Source organism: Colias croceus, chromosome 10 (assembly GCF_905220415.1).
Source record: "Colias croceus chromosome 10, ilColCroc2.1".
Classification (NCBI taxonomy): domain Eukaryota; kingdom Metazoa; phylum Arthropoda; class Insecta; order Lepidoptera; family Pieridae; genus Colias; species Colias croceus.
The window spans coordinates 2695223-2707268 of record NC_059546.1 but is presented as its reverse complement, the minus strand read 5'-3'; the positions used below and the strand labels follow the sequence as shown (position 1 = coordinate 2707268).

Genomic DNA, 12046 nt, shown 5'->3' with positions numbered 1-12046 from the left:
ACACAGACGCATTGCGAAAAAATTGCGAAAACATTGCTGTTTACTAACGTTCCGCAGATATTTCGCTACGCAGTAGTTTCGCAGAGATTCGCTACCGCACGCGAATGCGTGGGTGTACTAACGGCGTAAACGTGCCAAAGTTACTCAAACACTAAACATAAAATAATCTTCTAATGTATCGTGACGGAAGAAATAAAAGGAGTTATTATAAATTGTAATATATTATTTATTTTGAATACGATGTTAATCGTGAATAAATCATTCTTAATATATACCTACATTCTCATTGTTTACCATATTTATATTATTTACCGTTTAGTAAAAAGGGTTATTGCCCAAACATTATACCTACTTTATTGTATTGCAGATGCATGTGATATATTGTAGTTTAATTTGTTAATAGACCTAATAAATGGTTACATATTATGTGCCAAATTGTATGCCAAAAACTTCTTACATTCGATTGTAATTAAATGTTTTTATGTATGAATATTTTTATTTCTAACCCTCACCAAATGCCCTATTGAAGAATTTTACCTGCGTATTCTGTGTATAAAAAAAGATGTCTAGACATCCTGGCTTTTGATGTGTTTCTATTTAAAGTTTTTTTGACGAATACTGTGATTGCTTCTAGGGTCAGATGCAGGTAGGGAATCCCTTGCGTCCCTAAAATAGTACTTTATTCACTGGACCTAAAGCCTTCGTTGGGATCACATTGAGGGGACTTTTAGTTTTTACCTACGAAGCCTTAGGTGTATTATGCTATTGAAATTTAAATACTGCATCCGAAACATGGTTACAATTGGGCTATTCATTATTTTTGTAAGTTGAATTCTAGCTATATGGGGTATTTTAATTTTGCAGATTTAAGGTTGATGATAATGTGAATTCCTAGTAAGTCATTCTTTGGAGTTCTTTAGAAAATTATATTTGACTAGCCCGGTTTATATTGTATGGTTATAGACGTAACTACATTTTGTAAATTCTAAATAGTAGGTACATTTTAGGTAACTGTGGCGTACCTAATGACTGCTTTAGGTAAATAGTAAATACTAAGTAGACTTATTCGTTTACAGATATTATTATTCTCTTCAAACGATTGTTATGATAATTTTTTTGCGTCTCATTTAGAAATCAAATATAACATTTTTAATAGCATCACAATATTTCCATGATTATTTTTATATAAGTAGACCCTGGAGCTATGCTAAACATCAACAATAACAACTTAATAGTCTCATAATCGTAAACAATATAACTGAGTTTATTCGAAAAATGTTGCAAATTAAAATGTTTCTTTGTCTACAAAACGTGTAGGACGCAGAAAATATTCTACTTCTCACTTTGTTTTGAGGTTTCAGCATGGACAATTATATTGACATAATTTGAATTTCATTTAAAACGATAAAGGTTTTGAAATTAAGCTTTTCTGTAAGGGTTTTGAAAGGTTCATTCATTATGTAACAAAGGTTAAATTCTAACTGACGCTTCTGTACAGGTTGATGAATAAATAAATATGGTTTAAGAGATTTATTTAATATGGAATCAATAGCAAGACTCAAGAGTATTATATAGCTTTCCGCCTTCGGTTTCGCCTGCTTTGTCTAAAACCTAATAAATTATATACTACAACCATTCCTCTTGAATCACTTTATCTATTAAAAAACCGCATCAAAATCCGTTGCGTAGTTTAAAAGATTTAAGCATACATAGGGACAGAGAAAGCGACTTTGTTTTATGCTATGTAGTGATGTTCGTTTGACAGAAATTATTCAAATAGCAAAACCGTGTGTATCGTTCCATGAGAACGCCGGCGAGTTATTAGTACCGAGGCATTCACATCAAGAGATCCGTTACTTCTTGTTCCACATACTCACTTGTTTCATTAAGATGACGTGGAAAATCGACCTACAAACACCATGAATAATTAAGTCGATTTACGTTGATATGAGTATCTTTGTACCCCTCTAACAATCTACAGATTGTTATAATACATTATGAATTGTTAAAACTACGTTCTATATGAAGCAATTGTAACTAAGATATAGTATTTAGTATAGAGATTTGAGATGAACTTTTATAGGTTTTGGTGGAAATGTAAAACAGCGCCCTCGAGCGACGGTCGGCGAACCATAGCTGTAAGATGTTGAAACTGTATCGGCGACGAAAAAACGCTTCAGAATTTAGATAGATGGCGGCACGTGTATTTTAAGAACGTGGTTTTGATTTTAGTTTGGTTTCTAGCTCGAAGGACTTGTATGAATTAGTGTGTTATTTATACAGTATAAGTCGTGAAATTAGCCATTTATTACTCTAAAAATATTTCAATGTTAAAATAACTGTTTTAAAAGTTATGAATAAATTTATTTAAAATACAAAACTTGAAAGGTCCAGGAGGTAATGTGAAAAATATAAAAATATTGGAAAATTATAATTACTTATCATCTTATCATAAGAAACAGAAATACAGGACTAGCTTATAGCGAAACAAACATTATTACACAAATTGTTTTTCTGTGGATAAGTACTCTAAATGCCAATTAAATAAGGACATTTAACCCCGCCCCAAGCGGCCCGATCGGTTCACGACACAATAGATTTTCTATTGAGTCTGTGGTTCCGGGGCCTGAGTTATTACTGTATAGTCTATAATTTCACTTCAAGATCAGTAATAAGCCAAGTACTTTTAGATTTCCAGATCGTCATATCCCGCCGCGGCAATCCCATGATAATCCACGAAGGATTCAACTTTATCCGCGAGAGGGCGTCCGGCGTCCGCGTGAGGTGGGTGTGCGGTAAGAAACGGAGGCACTCCTGCGTGGCGACCCTCACCACGGTCGATGGGATCATCGTCAGGGCGTATGGGATGCACAACCATAGCTAGCATTGGGCCCTATTCAACACGCATTTATTAGCCACTACACGTGCAATGTTAATGTGCTTGTAATCACTCTCTTATGGGCCTCTTCACAATGGGCAGCAGCGTTTGCCCAACAAATGATCGTCGAAGTTTACCGCCGTTTGACGATTATAAATGAACATCTACAATGACGGTCGATCATAGACATTTACATTACACTATCGTGTATTTTCGCCCAACGCTGTCCATGGTGAAGAGGGTCCATTTTAATTGTTTTGACACGGAGAGTTAAATCTTTGTATACTTAAGGAGAGACAATACAATAGTTTCATGATATATGGAAGATTGTAATTATTAGTCTGTTCAGGATTGTGTTTAAAAGTTTTATTTAGAATGTTTCTGCGTGAAAAGGAACGGATTTGTGGTGTTTTAGAACTTAGATGATAGTCATGCAGTGCCTTTATAGATGATATTTTTGTAACTATATAGATCACACTAGTTCCAGTTAATCACTATTGTACTGTAATGTTGACGAGCTTCTAATAATGTAGATAACTTTATTGTAATCCACAAAATTTGGATAAAAAAAAAACAGAAATAACGAGAGAATTCTAGATTTTATAAAATTGTGCTATTTTTTTAATAAATCATATTTTGTTGTCATTATTTTATAGATAACAGATGAATCAATAGTTTTGGGAATTGTAAAGTATATTTATTATTTATACATTTATATTTTATATCATCATAATGTCCACTTGTCGTCTTATTGCGTTTTTTATGATAATAAAAGATTACCGTCAAATAATATTATTGTAAATTGTTTGTTATTAGTTGTTTTCTAAGATGCTATTGACAATATATTTAATATCCATACCTATTGTAGACTAAATTATGAATATTTTTTAACATTCCATTTAATATTATACAGTTGTTTATATTAAATTTTATATAATAACGAGATAATGTATGAACCTAGAATATAAAGCGTAATATAATGCAGGGTTTAATATGAGTAGAGCAATTTGTAAGTCAATTGTTTAGTCATGAGATGTCAGATCAAAATATATTTATGTATGTATCTATAATAATCTTTGTATATGCTACAGTCAAAACCCTGAACCAGTCAATATCCTTATTGACGGTTATTAAGGTTATTTGTTGACTAAGGGCGTCCCTATTGACTGATTTTATCTGACAAAATCAGTTAATAAGGTTATTGACCGACACCCTTAATAAGGTCAATTACCTTATTGCTTGATTTAATGAGCTAATCAAAAATCTATTCAGTACGTTGGTTAACAAGTTCGCTGCATTACGAGATCTATACAGACACATACTTATGTACCTACTGCGTTTTTCTCACCCTTTTTGCAGATTATCATGTTGTAGTCCGCCATTTTTTAGAGGAAATACATCTTAATTTTTTCTAAACATGACCGTTTAGGTTCAAGGGAATGTGGATAAATCCGATGGCGAACGTGATGGTGTCAGAAGATTACTGTGGTCAACATACCAAACAGTTCTTCGAAAACAAACTGTTCTTACTCATACAGGTAGCTAAAATCTCTCCAGAAACTTAGGTAATTGTTCCAGACAACGCGTATGCTTAGCATCGTCAACTAACTGCAGCACGTTTTGCATGAAACTGAGCATATGCACTTTAATCATTCGAATTTACTCTACGAAAATTTTCTTGGATACAATTCAAATAACATATTATGTCATAAATAAAAACATAATTTAAAGAGGCTTTATTTCCAACTAACATCTGCATGCCTTTTTTTCGACTTTACGTGTTTTTTTTTTGTTTGAAACGCGTTAATGTACTTCTTCTGTGGATTGCCTGAACATCTTTTGGTTGTTTTTTTGAGATTGTCTTAGCTTAGTAGCATTTCTGGTGGGCTTTGCTACTTATACTTGCTAGTATTATAATTATGTTAGCATTGTACTACACAGGGGAGGAATTCACATCTCTCTGGTAAGTTTCTGGTAGCCTAATTTTCGGTTATTATATAACAAAAACGTTGCTATAATAAACTTACAAGAGACCTGTGAAATCCAGCTTTAATTTAATACCGCCATATATTTTTTAAAGCAACAACAGGCTAAGAACAAAAATATACATAAGACGCTCGAAAAACTTTTCGCTATTAGAAAAAACTAATAAAATTAGATTCCGTCGCATTTATTTCACTGACATAGTTGCATACTGTTTATTTATATATAATGCATGTTATTACAGAATTCCCCAAAGGAAGATGTACTGATCATATTTTCCAACGTGGCGACAAAAAAAGACGTTCTGCCACACTCAGAGACGTTTAATGTTTACATAAGTCGTTCCTTAGTACAGATTTAAAAAAGTTCGCTCTCAGAGACAGTTAACGGTTCATTACCGTCCCTTAATGACAATTAAAGTTAAGTACAGCAAAACCTTTACTTAACTTTTTAATGGTTGATTTTGACATTTGCGTTTGCGGACTTGAGGTTATATTTTTATTTTTAATAGGTACAAAAATCACATTTAGAATTAATTAAAAGTTTTTTCAATATTAAAGATTGATAAAGATGTCTGATCTCATAGACTTTATTGACTTTGTGGACTATGCCAGAAGGTATAGAGAAGTCGGGCCGAGGCGGTATTTACGAGATAATTCTGATCTCTTCACAAAATACTCTGTTCAGGAATTCCATGCACGATATAGGGTTGGAGTGTAGCCTTGGGGGCGCTATGGAAAAAAGACAGACGAAATTTTGAAATTTTTTTTTAGTCAGTATAACATCTATTTTTTATGGTTTTATCGACAAGAATAGCCTAAAATAAACCCTTTTTATTCTTTGAATTTTTTCTCTAAGGTTGATAGTTTTCGAGATAATCGAGTGCCAGAAAACACTCGCTTGATTATTTCGAAAATTATCAACCTTAGAGAAAAAACACAAAGAATAAAAAGGGTTTATTTGAGGCTATTCTTGCCAATAAAACCATAAAAAATAGGTATTATATAGACTAAAAAAACATTTCAAAATTTCGTCTAAGTCCAGATCCCATTGTAAATGAGTATATTATTTAACTTTTACATAGCGCCCCCAAGGGTACACCCTGACCCGATATAGATTCACACCAGATTCTGTAAAAAATGTTATATTGCCTTTGCTGGCACCCGACCGAATTAAACTTAATAGCGCGAAAAACTTCTTGTCGGGTGAAACACAACAACACAATCCAAGCGGCAAGCAAAGTTTTTAAATAAACTTGAAAACATTGACAGTTAGCAATAAGTGATACCAGGAAAAAAAAGGGTCTGGTTGCTTTAAATTATTTTTATGAAACAGATGTTTTGCTTTGTCTTTCACTAAAAACGACCGGTAAAAGAACTTATTTTAATTTATGTCATTTATATAGATGCTTTCAATGTGTTTAAATAAAGTTTTTTGCTATTTACTAATAACAGTTTTTCAAGTGTGGCTACACTCACCGTTTATCGATAAGCATTCGATAGAATGATTTGACGTTACTCCGCCCTATGGATACTTAAAGTTGTCATTAAATAATGAACCCTTAAATTTTGTCTCTGGGATGTAGCGTTACTTAGCAGATTTAATGATAATTAGTTAATTACTCATTAGGACTAATTTAATCAATCTTTCTGAGTGTGGCAGGTTGTGTGGGTTGTTACGAAAAATTACGACGAACATTAAATAGCTCTGACGCTTCTAAAAAAACTAAACGAATTGTTACCATATGCGTGCAATGCAAGCAATCAATGTGCTTATCATGTTTTAATGAGAAACACTTTGCATAATTAATAAAACTATTTCATTCGACAACTGAGATATTATTTTATTCCCATCACTACTTACTACATACATAATATATTGAACTATCTTCGGTTGCGGTACGAGATACAATCGATATCAAAAATTTTTTTGGTATTTGTAGTTTATTCAAATGTCATAACTGCGTGCGAACCTAGCAAAATATAAACTAACTTTCATCCACAAAAACTTCAAAGCATATGTCATTGTTTTTTGGAAGATATAAATTATTTTCAAAACTGTATCTTTAGGAGACTGATTAGGTCTCAAACGCACCAAACGGTGGGTAAGTTTTGAGATCTTTTAGGTCTCCAAAGCACCACCTGAAAGTTCTATGAAAATGATAGGAACGTGTTAAAACCTATATTGACTGAATGTCTGCTCCTTAAATCAGTCAATAAGGTTATTGACTAAGGGTGTCGGTCAATAACCTTATTAACTAATTTTGTCAGATAAAATCAGTCTATAACCTTAATAACCGTCAATATGGATATTGACTGGTTCAGGGTTTTGACTGTAACATATACAAGTTAATAAATAAATATTTTAATTTGATTTCATTTGGTTTAGTTTTAAATTATAACTAGGTAGAAAAGTGTATGTAATATTGTTGTATATTTCAATATAAAATGTTTGAAATGCTTGTTATATTATTATACTAATATGAGAATTGTACTACATATAAATTATATTTTTTAATAAAATAATACTAAAAACACAGAGTTTTATTTCTTTTATCCATTTTAGATAGTTACAAACGTAGAGTAAACATTTATTATATCCATAAAAAACCGCTGGACCGATTTCAAAAATAATTTCCCTATTAGAAAGCTGGATTACATCAAATGAACATTGATAGAGCAAGAGCAAGAGCATTCTTTTGTGATATTTTAGTGTAAACGAAAACTCATATTCAGTGTTATTCAGTACTAGCTTCCGCCCGCGACTCCGTCCGCGCGGATGTCGGTCTTCACGTGGATGGTTTATTTCTCCATTTTGAGTAACTCACAATGACATCTTATAAATATCTATTGGACCCAAATACGGCTAGGACTATAATAATACGCAACGTGTGTTCGCGGTTCTACAGAACAACGTCTATGGATAAAACTGAAAAATTAATTTAATTTTTTTTCTACGTATTTTTCCAGGATAAAAAGTATCCTATTTTACGCCCAGGATAATAAGGTATAATTATACAAAGTTTCATCGAAATCGAACCATTAGTTTTCACGTGATGCCTTCACATACAGACAGACAGACAGACAGACAGACAGACAGACAAAAATTTTTTTAATCACATATTTGGGTTTGGTATCGATCCAGTAACACCCCCTGCTATTTATTTTTTCAATATTTTCAATGTACAGAATTGACCCTTCTACAGATTTATTATATGTATAGATTAGAACATTGCATAGAATCTTTTCGAACGCTCTAAGAACAACGAAAGTATGCTCTACGCCTGTTTACACTAAAAGAATTTGACATAGTGTGGTAAGAAGGTGACTAACAAGATTTATATGTACCTACTTACTACTTACCACTTTAAAATAAATTTTATTTAAAATAAAAATTTAACTGCATATAATCTACAACAGATTAAATAGATCAACGACGACGACTACCAATAAGATATAAATTTATAAGGCCTATTCAAACTAGAGCGGTATTCGCTACCACCCTGGGTAGCCGTATACCGATCAGTACGCGATTAGAGTCTCTATATTATACTACATTAGAGATTTAATCACATACCATCGGGATACCCACGCCGGTAGTATCTATCTAGTTTGAATAGGTCTTTAAATTTAAATATAGGTATAGTAATTATTTCTTCAGGGTTAATTTTAGATTATTTTTTTCAGACTTGGACGATTTTGTTCGAGGAGTGACGCGTAAATTTTGTTTTTATGATTTAGAAATGGCACTTCATCATTGTTCAAATGATTAAAGAACCATTTATTTAATAAATAACTTAGATAATACTGATCTATTTGCATCGACTTTTCAATCCTTGATTGAGAAAGCTTATTGGTCGAATATCCTGTTAAAACTTGAACAACCATGTTAATTGAACTTGAACAACAATGTTGTAGTATTTTTGTATTAATAACCGCTTCTGTGATAATCGTTAATGCTTGACAATAATGCAATTTTGAATTGTGATTTTTGAAGCAATTTTACTTAGCATAAGCTTAGGTAGGTGTACAAAATGAATAGTATTTTTATGAAATTTACGGGTTTCATAAAGGTACCTACATATGTATATAATTTTCGAAATAATGCCATCTAGACTTCTAGTTCATAATAAGATTTGATATATTATTTTTATAGATTAATCGTATAAATCTATACTAATATTATGAAGCTGAAGAGTTAGTTTGTTTGAACGCACTAATCTCAGGAACTACTGGTCCGATTTGAAAAATTTTTTCGGTGTTAGATAGACCATTTATAGAGGAAGGCTATAGGCTATCATCACCAACAGGAGCGGAGCAATGCGGGTGAGACCGCAGAGCACAGCTAGTACAAGATAAACTTTGTTCTTACATTCAGTATTATGCTTATAATGCCACAAATATCCTATATTCCGAACACAGTATTGTACTTGCCAGAAATTCGTGTTTTTCCTAGAGTTTTTACTACAAATTATAATATGGTCTTATTTTAGATTTAAGCGTATTAGGGACTTAATACATAAGTTGTAACTGATAGGCATTTTAAAGTACATTGCATGCAATAAGATTTTTTATGATATGTATGAAATGTAGGATTTGAAAAAAGGCAAAATAACATTAGAGGCATTTATTTCGTGAAAAGAACTAAATTACTTATTATGAGTAGTATATGCCCTAAATTATAAATTATAATCCATAGTAATATTATAAATTCGTGTTTGTCTGTCTGATACGCTAATTAATAAACTACAGGACTGATTTGGATGAAATGTTCAATGAAATTAATTAAAGGGTTGTGCGTATTTTTTTAAATAACCTTTGGTTAGGTCCAAGCCTCAATCATAGTGCACAACTAATTAATTTATGATATAGTCATCTATACTAATATTATAAAGCCGAAGAGTTTCTTTGTTTGTTTGTTTGAACGCACTAATCTCGGGAACTACTGGTCCGATTTGAAAAATTCTTTCGGTGTTAGATAGCCCATTTATCGAGGAAGGTTATAGGCTATATTTCATCACGCTACGGGCAACAGGAGTGGAGCCGCGGGGGTGAAACCGCGCGGAGTAGCTAGTGGGATATATATTATGTAGTCATATTACGTTTATAATTGATTTAGTAAAACACCGAAGATTATATATCTAGTCCTCGCAATTTATTATTTTAAGAAGTTCCTAAACTTATGTAACGCCATGTAAAATATTATTTTATGCCACAGTAACAAATTTTGCCATTAAACAACTATTTTAATGTACAAGATATACCTATTTTTATATTGTTTCATATGTGTTGTTTTTTATTTGTAGAATAAAAATAAAAGTGAAAGACATATGAATTGTTTTTATTTATCCTATTTCTTCCCAAACTAATCAAAATATTAAATGTGACTTACATTTACAACAAATACTTCACTACATAGTATAAAACAAAGTCGCTTTTTTTGACCTGATGTCCCTTTCTATGCTTAAAGCTTTCAAACTACGCAACGGATTTTGATACGGCTTTTTTTAATAGATAGAGTAATTCAAGAGGAAGGTTTTAGTATATGATTTATTAGGTTTTAGACAAAGCGGGCGAAGCCGCAGGCGGTAAGCTAGTTATTAATAATTCTTAAAGTCCACAAGTTGTTTAAGATACAAAACACATTTTAAATTAATAATAATACCTATAACAGTAGAGCAACTAACACAAAGTAAAGTTTCTCCTGTTCTGACAAAATCTTTAATATATATAAATCTCGTGTCACAATGTTTGTCCTCAATGGACTCCTAAACCACTTAACCGATTATAATAAAATTCGCACACCATGTGCAGTTCGATCCAACTTGAGAGATAGGATAGTTTAAACATGTAGGTACCACGGGCGAAGCCGGGGCGAACCACTAGTAATTTTATAGATATTGTGATATTAATTAGTTCACTTTTGTTGATATCCTCCCAAAATTAAAAGAAGACGAAATAAATGTCTACTGATTATTCGGTAATAAGGACTCTCTTGCATTATTGTTAAACAATCAATCTAACATTGTAAAAAATACATACAATTCCACTATGAGCAATCAATTAATAACTCCAAATTTTTCAGAGTACGAAACCTTAACATGTGAGCCTCAACTATCAGCATATTATATGACTCGGCCGAAAGTCGCCTATGTGATGAGCAAGCGAGGGGGAAGACAGCTCATCAGAGACGGCTACAGATACCACCTGAAGAGGAGGAACAAGTATGGGTACGTCACCTGGAGATGCATCCATAGAGGAGTGTGCAACGCCTACTGCATAGTCGACAGTGACTCAAGGTTACTCAAGGACGTTTTTATACACACGTGCACGTGATTTTTACTTTTCACCCTGTTGATATATTCTGACGTCACTGCCTGCGTCTTTAAGGGCAGATTTTTCAATGCTTGGATAAAACTTATTCCTCGAATAATGTATAAAACTACCATTTTAAAAACGTATTCTATTTTCCCGTATTTGACAGTTTACGTGACATTTTAATATTATCGTGTAATACTTTATTGGACGGATAAGTTTTATCCAAGCCTTGAAAAATCGGCCCTAAATATGCAATAGAAGTGCCCCGTATTCAAGATAAACATTTGATGACAGTTGATCAAAAATGTTTCTGGAAGCTTTGTTCAAGATACGTTGTCAACTCTGCAACACAATTTAACAACAAGTTTAACAACATGTTTTTCAACTTTGTTGTTAAACAAATGTTTACCATGAATACGGGCAATCGGTATGCTTTAAAGTGTTAATTTTAATCGGTATATGGTACTAGTTGTTCGTTAGTTTTGAGTCTCGTTGTTTTAATGATAATATTAGGTGGCATAGGCCAATTGAATCCAGCCAATTTTGGGAGATGTATATACCGGTTTTTAAGATATTCTTTTAGAGATCTGAAGATGATTCTATCATCAGTTTATATGTTATACATGTATTTGTTTTTATTTTATTTTTTGGTGGAAGATTTAAAAAACTGCCCTATAACTAAATGTTCATTTTTTGAATAGGAAAGGCAGGAATTTATTAGACGCGTACTTACTAAGTTTTCACTAGGAATGTTAGAAAGCCAAAGTGAAAATATCGTCTGGCAAGAAGTACTTGGTTTCCATAAAGCCGGCGACTCACGTACCAGCCGCAGGGGCAATATTGGAACAATCTCGGTTGCACGGCGATC

The 12046-nt window shown here is 32.5% G+C and overlaps 1 protein-coding gene across 39 annotated transcripts in view; it reads left to right on the top strand.

Moving 5' to 3' along the window:
• Positions 1–12046, top strand: part of LOC123694735 (protein tramtrack, beta isoform) — a 437925-nt gene that overhangs the window by 52562 nt on the left and 373317 nt on the right. Inside the window, exon 5 of one of the 39 annotated variants that reach the window (XM_045640262.1) lies at positions 10946–11211. The exons of the other annotated variants lie outside the window; for them this stretch is intronic. Within the exon in view, the coding sequence (XP_045496218.1) occupies positions 10946–11196 (251 nt within the window). The 3' untranslated portion in view covers positions 11197–11211. Of the gene's footprint in view, positions 1–10945; positions 11212–12046 lie in introns of those variants that run through there. 39 annotated transcript variants of the gene reach the window in all.